This window comes from Thalassophryne amazonica, chromosome 9 (assembly GCF_902500255.1).
Source record: "Thalassophryne amazonica chromosome 9, fThaAma1.1, whole genome shotgun sequence".
Classification (NCBI taxonomy): Eukaryota; Metazoa; Chordata; class Actinopteri; order Batrachoidiformes; family Batrachoididae; genus Thalassophryne; species Thalassophryne amazonica.
The window spans coordinates 62,994,645-63,008,786 of record NC_047111.1 but is presented as its reverse complement, the minus strand read 5'-3'; the positions used below and the strand labels follow the sequence as shown (position 1 = coordinate 63,008,786).

The window sequence follows — 14,142 nt, the reverse complement described above, 5'->3', positions numbered from 1 at the left end:
CCTTGGTCAGGGACAGAGAGGGAGCAGACCCCAAATAAGAATGTTTTTATAGTTGAAGGAAACCGGAGTGCTCAGATGAAACCCACATAGACACGGAGAGAACATGCAAACTTCACACAGAATGGACCAGGTGGAAAGGAAACCAAGGACCTTCTTGCTGTGAGCCAACAGTGCTACCCATTAAGCCACTGTAGACATTAGATCTTACATGGAATTTGACATAGGTTTTATGATGGACAACTCTTCCTGACACAGCTCCAGTTCTACATGGAAAAATGTGTGTGGCTGCTGGTGCTCCTAAGCAGTCTCAAGTACTAATCAGCACCTCTTCTCCTTCTGAGTTCTGACAGGATCAGGTGTGCACAGAGTGGCACCATTGCACATATCAGTGCTTATCCATAGTATATTCATTTTGTATTATGCAAAACAGACATTTGCAAAAGAAGATAAAATGGCAGTAATCAGAAAATGGCACAGTCCATACATTTTAATTCCAATTTTCCAAATTGACAAACTTACACATTTTATGGAAAACTGTCTTACTATTGCAGTTATATAAGACTACCCTTGCAGACAGTCCTCCATGGCCTGCAGCTCATGGAATTCAAGACAGTGAGGACCACAGTGAAGGCAGAGGAGCCGTTTGGCCTTAGGGATAACTGACAGAGCCTGGCTTCTGGCACCACTGTCATGGAAGAGAAGAAAAAGACAAAAAAAAGTAATAAAACCATTTTGACATTGGATGCTGAAAAGCAGCATGCTCTGAAGTGTCTCCTCAGGCCACACTGCAGATAGCAACCATGCACACCCGACTTACTCACCCATTGAAATGTAACTGAGCTAATTTGAAGAGCTGGCGACCCAATTCAATACTGTCTTCTCCGTACTGGGAGCAAATAGCTACAGCGCTACGCTCCAGTTGGGATGCGGCGTTATTCCAGTCCCCTTTAGCACAGAGGAAATAAGGCAGTGAGAGTGCTGCTAAGATTAAGGCTATGCCCACAACTTTAATCACTCTGCATGGGAAGTAGTAAAGATAAAAAAAAGTCATAGATAAGAAAACCAGCAATAACTGAAAAATGCTTTCACTGATCTGAAATGGAACGTAGTGTACTTACCCTTTAAAATGTTAATCATGTCACCCAAATATTACTAAAGGTGGCCACCCAACACTGAACTTGTTCAACAGATCTTACGACTCCCCTTTACAACTCCACCAAGTTTTAAAACTATTATCCCGAGGTTGAGTGTGAGACCACATAATGTTAACAGAACATCTGTATAAATGTTTTTTTCTCTGAATATTATAGATACGGATCATGAATATGTTTTAAAGTAGGAAACAAACTTGAATTAGGTTTTCAGGAGGACTGATATTCAGTTTGCTTTACGTTTGCTTTATAGTCAGTTAACCTTGAAATTCAGTTCACTTCTCAAATATCTTCGTATTGAGTTTCGTTTTGATTCAGTTTGGTTAGCACTGGTACCACAGTCTCTTATACAAAGAGAATGGTAGCGTGTTTTTGAAAACATGGCTGTGATTGGTCCATCTGACACGTCGGCCGCTAATGGCTATCACGCGCTCTGTGATTGGCGGTGGCGGAACCACCGAAAATGTAAGTTGGTTCCACTCTTCCAGAGACTGTGGTACCAGTGCTTCGTTGTAAACAAAGGCTGCAGTCAATCAGAGAGCGGAGTGTCTCAGCCAATCAGCAAAATCTCAGAATCCTGACTAAAAGTCACGTGACCAAATAACCCAATACCGACTCCTTTGCATTGGCTGGAGGAGTGGAACCAACTTACAGTTTGGTTAGCATTAATTTGCTTTATAGTTAGCTTTGTTCTCTGTTAGCTATCTATTCAGTTGTATATTTAGTTCACATTATGTTCAGGTCATTCTAGAGTCATTTCTTTTTAAATTAAGTTCACAGTTAATTGTAGATTTAGTTAGCTTTATGTTCAATTCACTTTAGATTGTTAGTTTAGAATTAATTGGCTTTTTAGTAGTTAGCTTCATTTTCTGTTAGCTATCTATTCAGTTGTATATTCAGTTAGCATTATATTCAGGTCATCCTAGATTCATTTATTTTTCAAATAAGTTCACGGTTAATTGTAGATTTAGTTAGCTTTATGTTCAATTAACTTTAGCTTGTTAGTTTAGAATTAATTGGCTTTTTAGTAGTTAGCTTCATTTTCTGTTAGCTATCTATTCAGTTGTATATTCAGTTAGCATTATATTCAGGTCATCCTAGACAAATTTATTTTTCAAAGACGTTCACGGTTAATGTAGATTTAATTAGCTTTATGTTCAATTAACTTTAGATTGTTAGTTTAGAATTAATTGGCTTTTAAATAGTTATCTTCATTTTCTGTCAGCCTCATTCTGCACCAATTTTATTTTATTTTTTGCCATTTTGTAATGACATTGTTTTTTGTTTGTTTTTGTTGTTGTTTTTACAGTAGATTAGTTTGACATGAGCATTAATGGGAATTCCATTTTATCTGTGAGTCTGACCATAATCAAACATATGAGAGTGCCATCACCGCAATCATTTGTATCAACTTTTCTGTTCGTGTCATATTCTGTGAGCTTTACACCCAGTTTCAGAAAGATTTATATTAATTTATCTTTACAGTCAGTTATCTTTTCATTAAGTTAGCATTATTCAGTAAACTTTAGATTGATGAGATCGGGTTTCTTTTAGATAATTTTTGCTTTTTGCTTTGTTCTAGTCTGCTATCTTTATATTAGAAAAATTAGAAAAGAAGCCCCAGAGCAAGAAGGTTATGAGTTCTATTCCACCAAAGCTGGTTACTTTCTGTGTGGAATTTGAATGTTCTCCTTGTATCTGTTTGGGTTCATTCATGACACTCCTGTTTCCTCCCACCATTAAAACATGAACATTACATGGATCGATCAACAAAGTTTGGCAGTAGAACTAACACTCCTGGTCCTGAAAAAATATATCCTTATAGGAATATGATGTCAACATACAACTCCAGATGCTCTCCTCACTCTGATCTAATCAGGCTGAGTGTTCTACTGTATGCCTGACCTGAATAAGCTCTCTTTCTTGACATTATTGAAGAATTGGGTTTCTTTCCAGAAATTAAAGCATCTAACATTTAGTTACATGAGATGTTAATAGATGCTAAACAACACAGTAACAGTCAGGTCTACTGGGGGTCCATATCTAGTCATTGTGCCTCGCTTTCTGTAAACCTATTAAGATACTGTAAGCTTTTAATGAAAAAAGACATCAAACAAACAAATCAGGGACAAACACAGCCTGTCTCAAGCTGGTAAAAGTAAAAAAAAAAAATACCATAGTGGATTGCAGCTCATGACACAACAAAGCCGTTTAAACCTGTGAATGCCCCACATGAAAATATTTGTCCATTCTTACCCACTGTTGCATAAGCTCTGGCCATCGCATCTGACAGCTCCCCCTGCAATGGATGTGTCTCTGCGAGGATCAGGCCAGTCTGAGACTGTGTCTTTTTCAGAATCCTCATTGCTTCATCTGAGGGCAGGCAGAGCATAGGCACATAGGCGATTTTTTTGTATACAAAAGACAATGTTAGGGCTATGTGCACAGACTGCAGCAGCATTTAAAGGAAAGTTAATTTTTATGCTTTTTTTTGTTTGTTTTCCAACCCTAGTCATATTAAAACATTGTCAGCAAACAAGCCTTGAAGTGCTCTACTCACTTCGAATGATTGCTTTGTTTGTGTGAAATTGTTTTTCAAAAATTAGCTTAGGAAATGAATCCATGAAAATGAACCAGGAATTAAAAATACACAGTACATTGCTGACGGAACCTAAGACAACAATACCGGTAGCGGTCATTGTTAATCTGGGATCAACCGATTCAGTAAGGACATTTGATTTCTGATCTGTATGTTTGGTTTGGCAAATTTTATGGCAAATGCCATTCTTGACACAATCATTTATCAATTATCTAGGCTTGGGACCAGCACAAAGAATGCATTCGCCATTTGGCTGAGTTTACAACCTACTTTTTCAAAGAAATCTTCAACGCATTAGTCGTACAAAATACACACAGAAATATGGCCAACCTGCTGAATTTTTTTCCAATGTATCAGTTTATATCAACCCTGTGCCCGTCTTATAATACAGTTCCATTTTGTATACCACTGATCATCAATACACTTAGTCAACAATCATAAAATACAGGAACCTACACTATGCAATAATAAAGTTCAGATAAGCATTTTGAATTGATATGGAGGTCTACTAAAGGCGCCGTACTGATACCCATGTATTTCCTTTTCAGGCATTTTTTGAAAATGAGATTTCTCTCAGTCAGAGGTGTGGAGAGGACTGAGAGGCCTAACTGTAACAATGGTTTAAGATAACTACGAATGTGAAAAAGAGAACTTGTTCTTTATACACACACAAGAATTTCTTTTTTTAACAGCCACCTGGTCTTTCTTGTTCCATGAGTTCCACAGCTGTCTGAAGATCAGCCCTGATCTCCTGTAACCTGTGGTACACTTCAGCATACGACATCCGAAGACTGCAGGACTGCGGACAAATAAATTCTGTCCCTCTGTCCTTGTTGCTTTTCTGAAAATTCACAGAATGAATGTAGAATTCGAAATAAAACTGAAATTACAAGTTCAGTAATGAAGACCTACTTTGAGAGGCCCTTTACACTTTCCACACAGGATTCCAGAATCATCTGTCCCGTCCTCGACCACCTCCTCTTGCTGCTGCTCCTGCATCACGCAAGCCTCACATGTACACAGAAAATAGTACTGTTCCTCCAAGAGTCGCCTGCGTTCCCAGAACTCCATTCTACTGCTATGAGGCCCTGAAGGAGGGGTAGAGAAAAGTAACAAAAGTAAATCAGAAGACAACTGCTAGATTATACAACAATAATGCAAACTGGACAAATTACAAAGCCATTTATTTCAATGGTGCACTAGAGATAGGTCTGGGAGCATACGCTTGATTTGCGCTTTGGCATATCTACCACACTATGGGTGGCAACCATGACCATAAGTAGTGGGGTGAAGGCGCCAATAAGTCCATTCCCGAATCCCAAAAGTAGCCATCCATTTGCCAGCCGGGTGATACGTGGACTTTTCTAATCAATGGAGTTGTCAGCACTGAGACACCTGCACACTGGATCATGCCCAGAGAAGGGCCCATAATGCAAGTGGTATGCCTCATCTGAGTTTCCCTAATTAACCACTGTTTGACACACAGTCATTCCAGTGGTTATCACGAATCCTCTGAATAGACGTAGCACCTACAGACATATAGTAAGACATGAAGCACCAGAAACCTAAAAGCCTACACCTTCTTCTATTGCAAAGGTATCTGCACCTCTGTCCACGGACCTCATGACTCTCATCTCAAAGACAAATGTCACAGCAAAGATAACTCACTCTCTTGGCAAGTTGGACACTTTCACTGCATACATGTAGAATTCTGATGGCTGAGTCCAGGAAGTCATGTAATAACTGGAGCTTGGATCCAGAGCAATTGCAAACCCAGACACCCCAGCTCTTCACTCTGCTTTTCAAATGCTACAATAAGGCCATCCACTGATTCCACTGATGACACTTTCCTCACCTACAAAGGTGCCTAAGTCATTGGACTCAATTTTACTCAACTCCCAGTCCATACAAGTACTGCGAAGTGTAGCAGCCAAAATACATCCCTGACAAACTCCAGAATTCACTGAAAGGGGGAAAAACAAAACTTGCAATAGCTTAATATAAAATGCAATGTTTTAGGGATGAGTACCAATAATTCACAACAAATTCACAAACAGTTTTTGGCCAAATAATCATTACATTCATTAACAACAAGATACAAGGAAATATGTTCTCTTATTTAACACTATATTATAGTATATCAATACATTCCCAGAATGTGTAACCAAAAATATCCTATTTCCAAGTATTATATGGTGAGCTCTGTTCTGCTGTGAACCACAATGTCTTAAAATAATGATAATAATAAAACAAATAATAATAAAAACTGTAGTTTTTACCATAGCAATGTAGAATCTCTTGTCCAGGAGAAATTACTCTGGCAGCTCTGACAGTCACTGTAACACCACAAGTAGATCGACTGTCCTCAGCTCCACTTTCACTAAAGTCAGCAGACAGCTCTGGGCCCCATGAACCAGGACTGGTTCCAGTGCTAAATACCAGGCTGGTGTTAGGACAGCAGGAGTGATTCAGGAGGCTAAGAGTCGGGAATATTGCTGTAGCAATCCGTACTTCACGGCTGGACTGCACCGAGGAGTCTGTTGCTCCTGTAAAAAAAGCAAGAAGGTTCAGAAACATCCTCAAGAACACTGACATCTAACTATGCAACTATTAAATCTGATAAAGTTGGCATAACTTAAAAACATGAGACAAATGATTGCCTCAATTTTCATAAACTTACCACCTCAAAACTAGCAATATATGAGAATGTCAATATTAGTTGTACATATAGAGTATATTTTGATTGCAGCTAAAGTAAATTATTCAGATTAATATAACTTAATTTTAAGTACAAAATTGTATTCAATAAGCAGAACTGCAGATCGAACATGGAGTAAGCACACTGTTCCTAAATGGGGTTGGGACTTGAGTATATTGAGGGTGAGTGTCTTTTTTCAAATTCACTTTGAAAAGTCAAGTCTTCCAAAACATGATTTTGGATCGCCACAACTCTGGATCCAGCTGAACCATCTTGAAAAGATTCATGATATCTCGAGACTTTACATCTTTGAGGAAGGATGACCAAATTAACAAGCAGTAATTAACAAATTTTGTTCTAAATGTGAATCAGAGTCTCAGTGTCACAATGTAAGAACTAACAGAGTTGGAGGCATCAGACTGAAATGCACCATAATCCATCCTAAATAAAAGCATTCTATCACCAATGCTGTCAACCAAGCAGGAAGCAACTAATCGAAGATGAACACAACAATTGACTACAAAAGGCCTGCCTTTGTCTTGGTGTTCAATTGTGAACTTTTTATCTTATGTACCATTAAAAGAGGCAGTCATGTTTGTGTATGTAACTGGTTAAGTACATAAGTAAACTCTGGACAAGTCCTGAGGCCTATTAGGTTGGTGTTTACAAAACTCCTTGTGGATGGGACACCAATACATGGCTAGTTACTTTCCCAAGCAAGGCTAGTACCCATTTACAGCTGTGTGGATCAAAGCCCGGTCTCTACGTTGGGAGCCCAGACTCCTACACCACACAGCCATTTGCACTGCAAACTGATGACCTCCTGAAAATCTGACAGTAAAAAAAAAAATTGTCTCATAAAAATTATTTTTAAATAACTTCGTATGGTAATAAAGTGGGCACTCTAATTGACTTCACACGTATGATATTGTTTGATAAACTGGAATTGAGTTGAGCTAACCAAGGTGTATGTAAACTTCTGTCTGCAACTCTACATGCTCCCTGACTGGCCCAGCCTAGTTATTACCCTGCACATTGGCAAAAGTGCCAATAGCAGGGTATTGTTTTCACTGGTGTGTGTGTGTGTGTGTGTGTGTGTGTGGAAAAGATCTCAAAAACAGATGGATGGATATCCTTCAAACTTGGTGGGGATATTAGTCAAAAAGATATCGAGAGGCGATTAGATTTTGTTGTAGTTTGACCAAAGATCAATGTCAAGGACAACACGGTCCTTTTTTGTATATCTCTATAACCAAGAAGCCTGGAAGGCTCAACCTTGGTGGGAATATTAATTGGATAGATATCGACAGACGATTAGATTTTGGAGTAGTTTGGTCAAAAAGAAAAAGACCTTTTTTGTATCTCTCTACAACCAAGAAACCTATGTGGATGATCTAATGAATATATTAATCAGCAAACTATTTGTGATTGATTGGTATGAATGACTTCATAATGAAATCAGACAGATGGCATATGCTGATGTCTTACATAGTCAACAACACCATGTATATTGACTTGTACATTTACATTGTGGCATGTAGAGCGCACAGGGTATAGCACCAGCCCTCTGAAACCTTTCATTTACCTGTGTGTTGGACGGTGAGGACAGCCTGGGCGTTACACCTCAGCTGCAGCAGATGTTTCAGAACGGTACTTCCCACTGGCCACAAGTCGGGACTCCAACCCGAGACACCTCCCTCCTCGTCTGGTCCCTGTGATTGGCTGGATTCTGACTGTCGACATGATGCAGGCGGAGGACTTGCCTTGCTGAGTTTTCGATAGAGTGTTGCTATGGTAACCGCATACAGGAAACGCAGACTTGGACTGTGACGATTGAAATGATGCAGTAAGCGGCACACGCTGAGGTATGAGTCACCAAACTGTAAAGCAGAAGGTTCAATTTTTTTTCTCTGACGCTGAGAGGAATCACTGCAGTCGTCGCTTTGTCCTGAACTGTCCCCGTCTCTAATGAGCTCCCTGGACTTTTGTATGTTTTTTAGCCCTGCCTTCAGTGTTACCCTCAGAGCGAGGTGGGCCATTACACCCATCACAATCAGATCTGCTCCAAGTGGACACTCCCAGCAGTGATGTTCATCCCAGGCTTCTTTCCGACAGAGGGTTGAACAGTAACAGCTGTAGCCACACCCCTCACATGGCACAGGACACAATGTTTCAATCAAACATCTGTGACAGTGTCTGTGCTGTGTTCCAAACACTCCTTTCTCTTTGTCACACCTCATTTCATTCCCTTTCACTTCTGCAATCCCGGGTATTAGGACGCAGCCGTACGGCCTGTCATGAAGGATCACCTCACCAGCTGCTATTTTCTCTGTAGCCACCAGATGTCGGCCTTGCTCTAGGTTGAACTTAATGGAGGCTCGAGGACAAACCCCGAATGCAGAATGTGATACGCTTGTAGTTTTCATGCTGCTTGGACTTTTATGGCACTTGGTTGTAGAGTGGTCTTGATCCAGGTTAGGAGTTTGATGGCTTAGACACTGTCTGCGACGGCTCTGGAGTTTATGTAAGAGATGTGAGGGGTAGCCAGTCCTCAGAGCCTGGTCAATGTCATCAAGGGATTGCTGAGAACACACACAGAAAACAAAAGCAGACAGAGAAAAATACACTGAAATGATAAATATGTCACTTTTGCCAAATTAAATGATAAAATTCTTCAGACAAATGGATCATTAATGTCTCATGATCTGACGCAAGCCCTTTGTGCCGCAGCAGTTTGATGTGAAGAAGTTGTACTAGTCCAGTAATTCTTCTCGGGTGACCAAAGCAGAGCCGATATTCATCTGCATGTTGACTTGGCAAACCAGATGTCTTTCCTCATGCAACTCCAGATGTACATGAAGAATGTGCACAGGTGGTTTTGAACTGGCAACCTTCTGTTTTAGAAGTAACACTAACCACTTGTATTTCAATACCATCTGCAACTGCTGAAAAAAATAAAGAAAAGCTAATGAGATTGCATGACCAAGCCCAGCACTGTCTAAGATTCTTTGCCCACTTACTTGAAAAATCAAAACCATAACCGGTGTCACCAACCGAACGACCCCACCCCTAAAAAATCAGTCTGCCCTTCCTTTACTGCACATGTGTCATTTCGGAGCTCAGGATCATCATTTCTAAGCGTCAGTTGCGATCCACAGATTATCACCTCATTTCTGCTTAAAACTGCACTCCAGACCAGTCATCATCTGTCTCAGCGACAAATATCTGAAGCTTTTGTGCAACAATCATTTCCACATAAATTCAGCATTATTTCGTAGTAAAAGACGGCAGACGTCTGCTGCGCCTATGTCATTTTGGTGTGTCAGTAGTGAAATGAGGCAATTATCGCCTCGTTTCTGCTTAAAACTCACTTTATATACACATATATATACATACATGCAACGAAATTTGTTTATCCAAATTACAGTTAGACACAATCCAACCAATAGGAGCAGTGGGCAGCCACAGTCCGGCGCCCGGGGACCAACTCCAGATGTAGAGATGCTGCCTTGGTCAGGGGCAGAGAAAGAAACAGACCTTAAATAAGCATGTCTGTGATTGTGGGAGGAAACCCAGACAGACACGGGGAGAACATGCAAACTCCACACAGAAAGTGTGGAAATTGATGCAACAACGTTCTTGCTGTGATGCATCAGTGCTAACCACTAAGCCACCGTGCTACCATTCAGCAAATAAATTCCTCTTAAACATTCATTTTCAATACCTGCTTGAATTTGAGTTCAAGGGTCACGGGGAGGCTGGAGTCGATCCCAGCAGCCATACATTTACTAAAAATAAATATAATCATGCAGCTACTCCAATGCTCTATTTTCTAGTTTACCGCAGTCCAGCATTTAGGGTCTCGAATTGGTTCAAAATGCTGCTGCCAGACTTTTGACAGGAAGCAGAAAGTTTGACCACATTACACCTATTTTGGCATCTCTTCACTGGCTTCCTGTCCCTGTGAGATCAGATTTTAAGTTCTGCTACTAACCTATAAAATTGTTCACAGACTGGCACCTCCCTACTTAGCTGACCTAATTCAACGCTACATACCGGCCCGGGCTTTGTGTTCTCAGGGTGTAGGACTACTTTGTGTCCCTAGGGTGAATATGAAGTCTGCAGGTCACAGAGCTTTTTCTTATCATGCCCCTGTTCTGTGGAATGATCTCCCTGCCTCAATAAAACAGTCAGATTCTGTGGAGACTTTCAAGTCCAGACTTAAGATGCATTTATTTTCCCTTTTGTATGGCTAGCATACTGGCATAGTATGTTACTATGCTTTTTACTCTTTTAATTAATTTTATTAGGAAACGGAGCGGGCTACGGCCTCATCTTTATCTAAATTCTGGGTCTTTTAGTGAACATTTCCTCTATATTGGTTTGTGAATTGTTTTGTAATTTGTGTTGGTAGCATGGCCCAAGCAGAGGGTCACCCCTTTGAGTCTGATCTGCTTGAGGTTACTTCCTCAGAGGGAGTTTTTCTTACTACTATCTCGTGGGTGCTTGCTCTTGGGGTTGGTAAGGTTAGACCTTACTTGTGTGAAGCACCTTGAGGCAACTTTGTTGTGATTTGGTGCTATATAAATGAAAATAAATTGAAATTGAAAAAAATAAGCAAACTTGCAAATGCCATTAAACGGCTTGGTAGCGGTAACCAGGGTAAAACTGAAAACCTACTTATTACTTATGAAGTAATTTATTTTGGCTTCTCCCATTTTTCCTTAGGGTTGCTACATCAGATGTGGGAGAGAGCTACATGTTGATTTGGCACAAGTTTTACACCCAATGCTTTTCCTGACACAACTCCAAATGTAAATGGCGAATGGGATGCTCCTGTTTTATAGGCTAGTGCACTGGCCTCTTGCAACACCGTGCTGCACCGATGCAATGCCATCAATACAAGTAATGAAATGCCTCAATATCACAAAGAGTACCTTAGAATAGCTTTCTTATCAGGATGTGACAGTATGAAAATTACATCACTACATTATTTAATTGCTGAACACTGAGAACTCTCACCTGGTAGTACTGCAGATGGTAGAGGGCAGCAGAACGGTTTGCATAACACAGAGACAGCTGCTCTGACTTTGGGGGAGCAAAACATATGCCCTATGATGGCAAGAGACAAAGAAGACAGATGTTGATGTGATAAATGCATACTGAATACAAAATACACAGTACAAAAATCTTTGTACACTGTACACCAGAGGTGCCCAACCTTTTTTGAACCAAGATATACTTTTAAAGTTGATAGTGTACCGAGATCTACCAAGCCATATCAAAAGCCATAGCGTAGCATTATTGTGCACCAATATAATAACACAGTTTTCTGGCACCAAGACCAAGTTTAATAATATATTATTGAAGTAAACGTGCGTGGTGCAAAGAATACACACAAGTAGGCCTAGGACTGGCCCGTAACAACACAACAACAAACAACCCAAATAATATAATGCCTAATTCAAGTTGGAAATGTTGTACTCCATAGTGGGACTTCTGGCACTGACAGTTGTTCTCTCATAGTCCTGACAGTAGGAGCTGAGTGTCAGTCGTAGGCAGGCTGCAAGGTGGTCATCAGTCATGATGGATCAGTATTTTGACTTGATGATTTTCATATATGAAAAGGCAGACTCACACAAATATGCTGATCTAAAAAGTGTAGTCAAATTCTGTGCAGTTTGTCTGAGGTTGGGGTACTTCTCTTTCTGCATTAGATTCCAGAATTGGACGTTCATGTCAGGTGTTGCTCTGGATTTGAGTTCAATGTCATTTTTCAGTGTGAGGATCTCAGTCTCAATAGCACAGCTGTCCAGGTTGATGCCATGTTGGATGTTACACAACCCACATCTATATTTTCCCCAAAGTGAAAACAGAGAAAACTGATAACAGGCTCAATAGAAGCAAAGTCAGTAAAGCACCTGTGATATTCTGACAAGATGCTCTGCACTTGATCATCATAACGTGCACTCTCAAGCTCCGCACAGTCTTTGCCCTGATGCTTAAGTTCTGTGTCCATGTGTGGAAAGTTCCGCAGGTCATGCTGCTGCAATCTGTTTGATAACAGGTGTAATTTGCTGTTAAACATGTTCATGGAGCTGATCATGTTGATTATGTGTTTGCCCTTTCCCTGCAGCTCTAGATTCAAGTTTTTGAGCTTGTCAGTCAGATTGGTAAGAAAGGCGAAATCCAAGAGCCTGTCTCCTCCAGCTGTGCATGAAATAATCACTTCTGCAGACTGTATTTTTATATTTAGAGAGTACCAAGCCATTGGCTTCATTGGTGCACTGCTACATAGAAAATGGACTAAAGTGAAATGTCTATTGGCAAGTTAACAGATTTGAGCAAATGCTTCACAGTGCACCAGTGAAGTCATTGCACCGATCTGCTGCGTGTCAGGAATAAATTCTTGGTTTAAGTTGGAAGGACATAAGGCAGAAGATCCAAGGTTAGTGTTAATTTGTTTTGAGGGCACTGAGCAAACAAAACGGGACACACTGAACAAAATAAAAAGCTCTGTATCAATGTGAATGGACAACTTCACAGTCTTCTTTTTTTTCTTGTACTGTGTCTTGCATAGAGCTAAATAAGCGTTCACCTGTGAGTAATGCAGAGCGGCTGCAGTGTAGTTTCCGGACTTGAAGCTGGTGTTGCCTCTCTGCCTGTATTTGATGGCTTGTTCTGTGTCCTTCTGTATAGAGTATTCTGATGAGAGGCACTGCATGAAGTCCACATCCTGCTGTCTATAAATACATATTGTCTTAAAAAATATTTATCCACAATCGGCAATGCAACAAGCAAGTGTATAGTTTAATGGCAGTGGCTACAGGCACAGAAGACAATATGCCTCTGATTGGCTGATCGCTGTCACATGACAATCCTCATGCCATCTGATTTGTCAACCTTAACCCTAACTGGAGTCCCAACCTACTGCAGATCCAAAGGACTTGAAATTAATTTCTTGCAGCTGTTTACTTCTCATACTGTACCTGTAGACACTTGGCCATTAAATATCACTCTCAGTACCTTTTTTAAAGAATAATGTACTCAAGGCACTGGCTGTGACACGATTTCATGGAATAACTTGGCAAAGTGGATTGCAACAAAGATTTATGAAAATGTAAAATGGAATTAAACAACTAGTCCACATCCAGTGGTTGTGTAAAAGGATTTCTCCACTGACCGACTGATCGTTACTCCAACGTCATTTAAATGCTTTTAACCCATGTTGTGCATTCAGAACATTAACAATCTACTCACGCTGTCACAGTTAAGACGAATTTGAAAACATCATCGATAACATTTAAAGACACAAAATGTTCCCTCAGCTCGGAATCGAGTGTGATCCATTTCTGTGCGACGTGATCCTGCCAGGAAGCACAAGGTAGATCCATCACAAACAAGAAAAAGAAGGGGAAAAAAAACAAAGACAAAACATCCTGATCCGGTGTAACAAAAAACTCTGATACCCTTCAGATTATGAGACTGCATCATGAATTTGAAAATGAAAAATAGGTTTTTATGTTTTCTTGCTTTGTCTTTTGCGTGGGTGTCTTGAAAGCGCAAAACAAATAGTCAACAGCTTTATCTAAATGGCTATGGATTATTATTTTGATGATAGTTATATTATAGTTGTAAAATGTGAGGGGTAACAGAATTTAGCACAACACCTCTTGCAGGGCAGCGCTTACCGG

At 40.2% G+C, this 14,142-nt stretch overlaps 1 protein-coding gene across 1 annotated transcript; it reads right to left on the bottom strand.

The window, feature by feature from the left end:
- Window positions 1-527: 527 nt before the first annotated feature.
- On the bottom strand, window positions 528-13,866 carry smyd4 (SET and MYND domain containing 4). Its single transcript, XM_034178206.1, has 10 exons — window positions 13,709-13,866; window positions 13,047-13,191; window positions 11,471-11,560; window positions 8,034-9,030; window positions 6,030-6,296; window positions 4,663-4,838; window positions 4,447-4,591; window positions 3,408-3,524; window positions 822-945; window positions 528-685 (listed from the first exon to the last, which is right to left on the bottom strand). The coding sequence occupies exons 1-10, from the start codon at window positions 13,840-13,842 to the stop codon at window positions 562-564; spliced, it is 2,319 nt and encodes a 772-aa protein (XP_034034097.1). The 5' UTR covers window positions 13,843-13,866; the 3' UTR covers window positions 528-561.
- Between the last annotated feature and the right edge of the window lie 276 nt (window positions 13,867-14,142).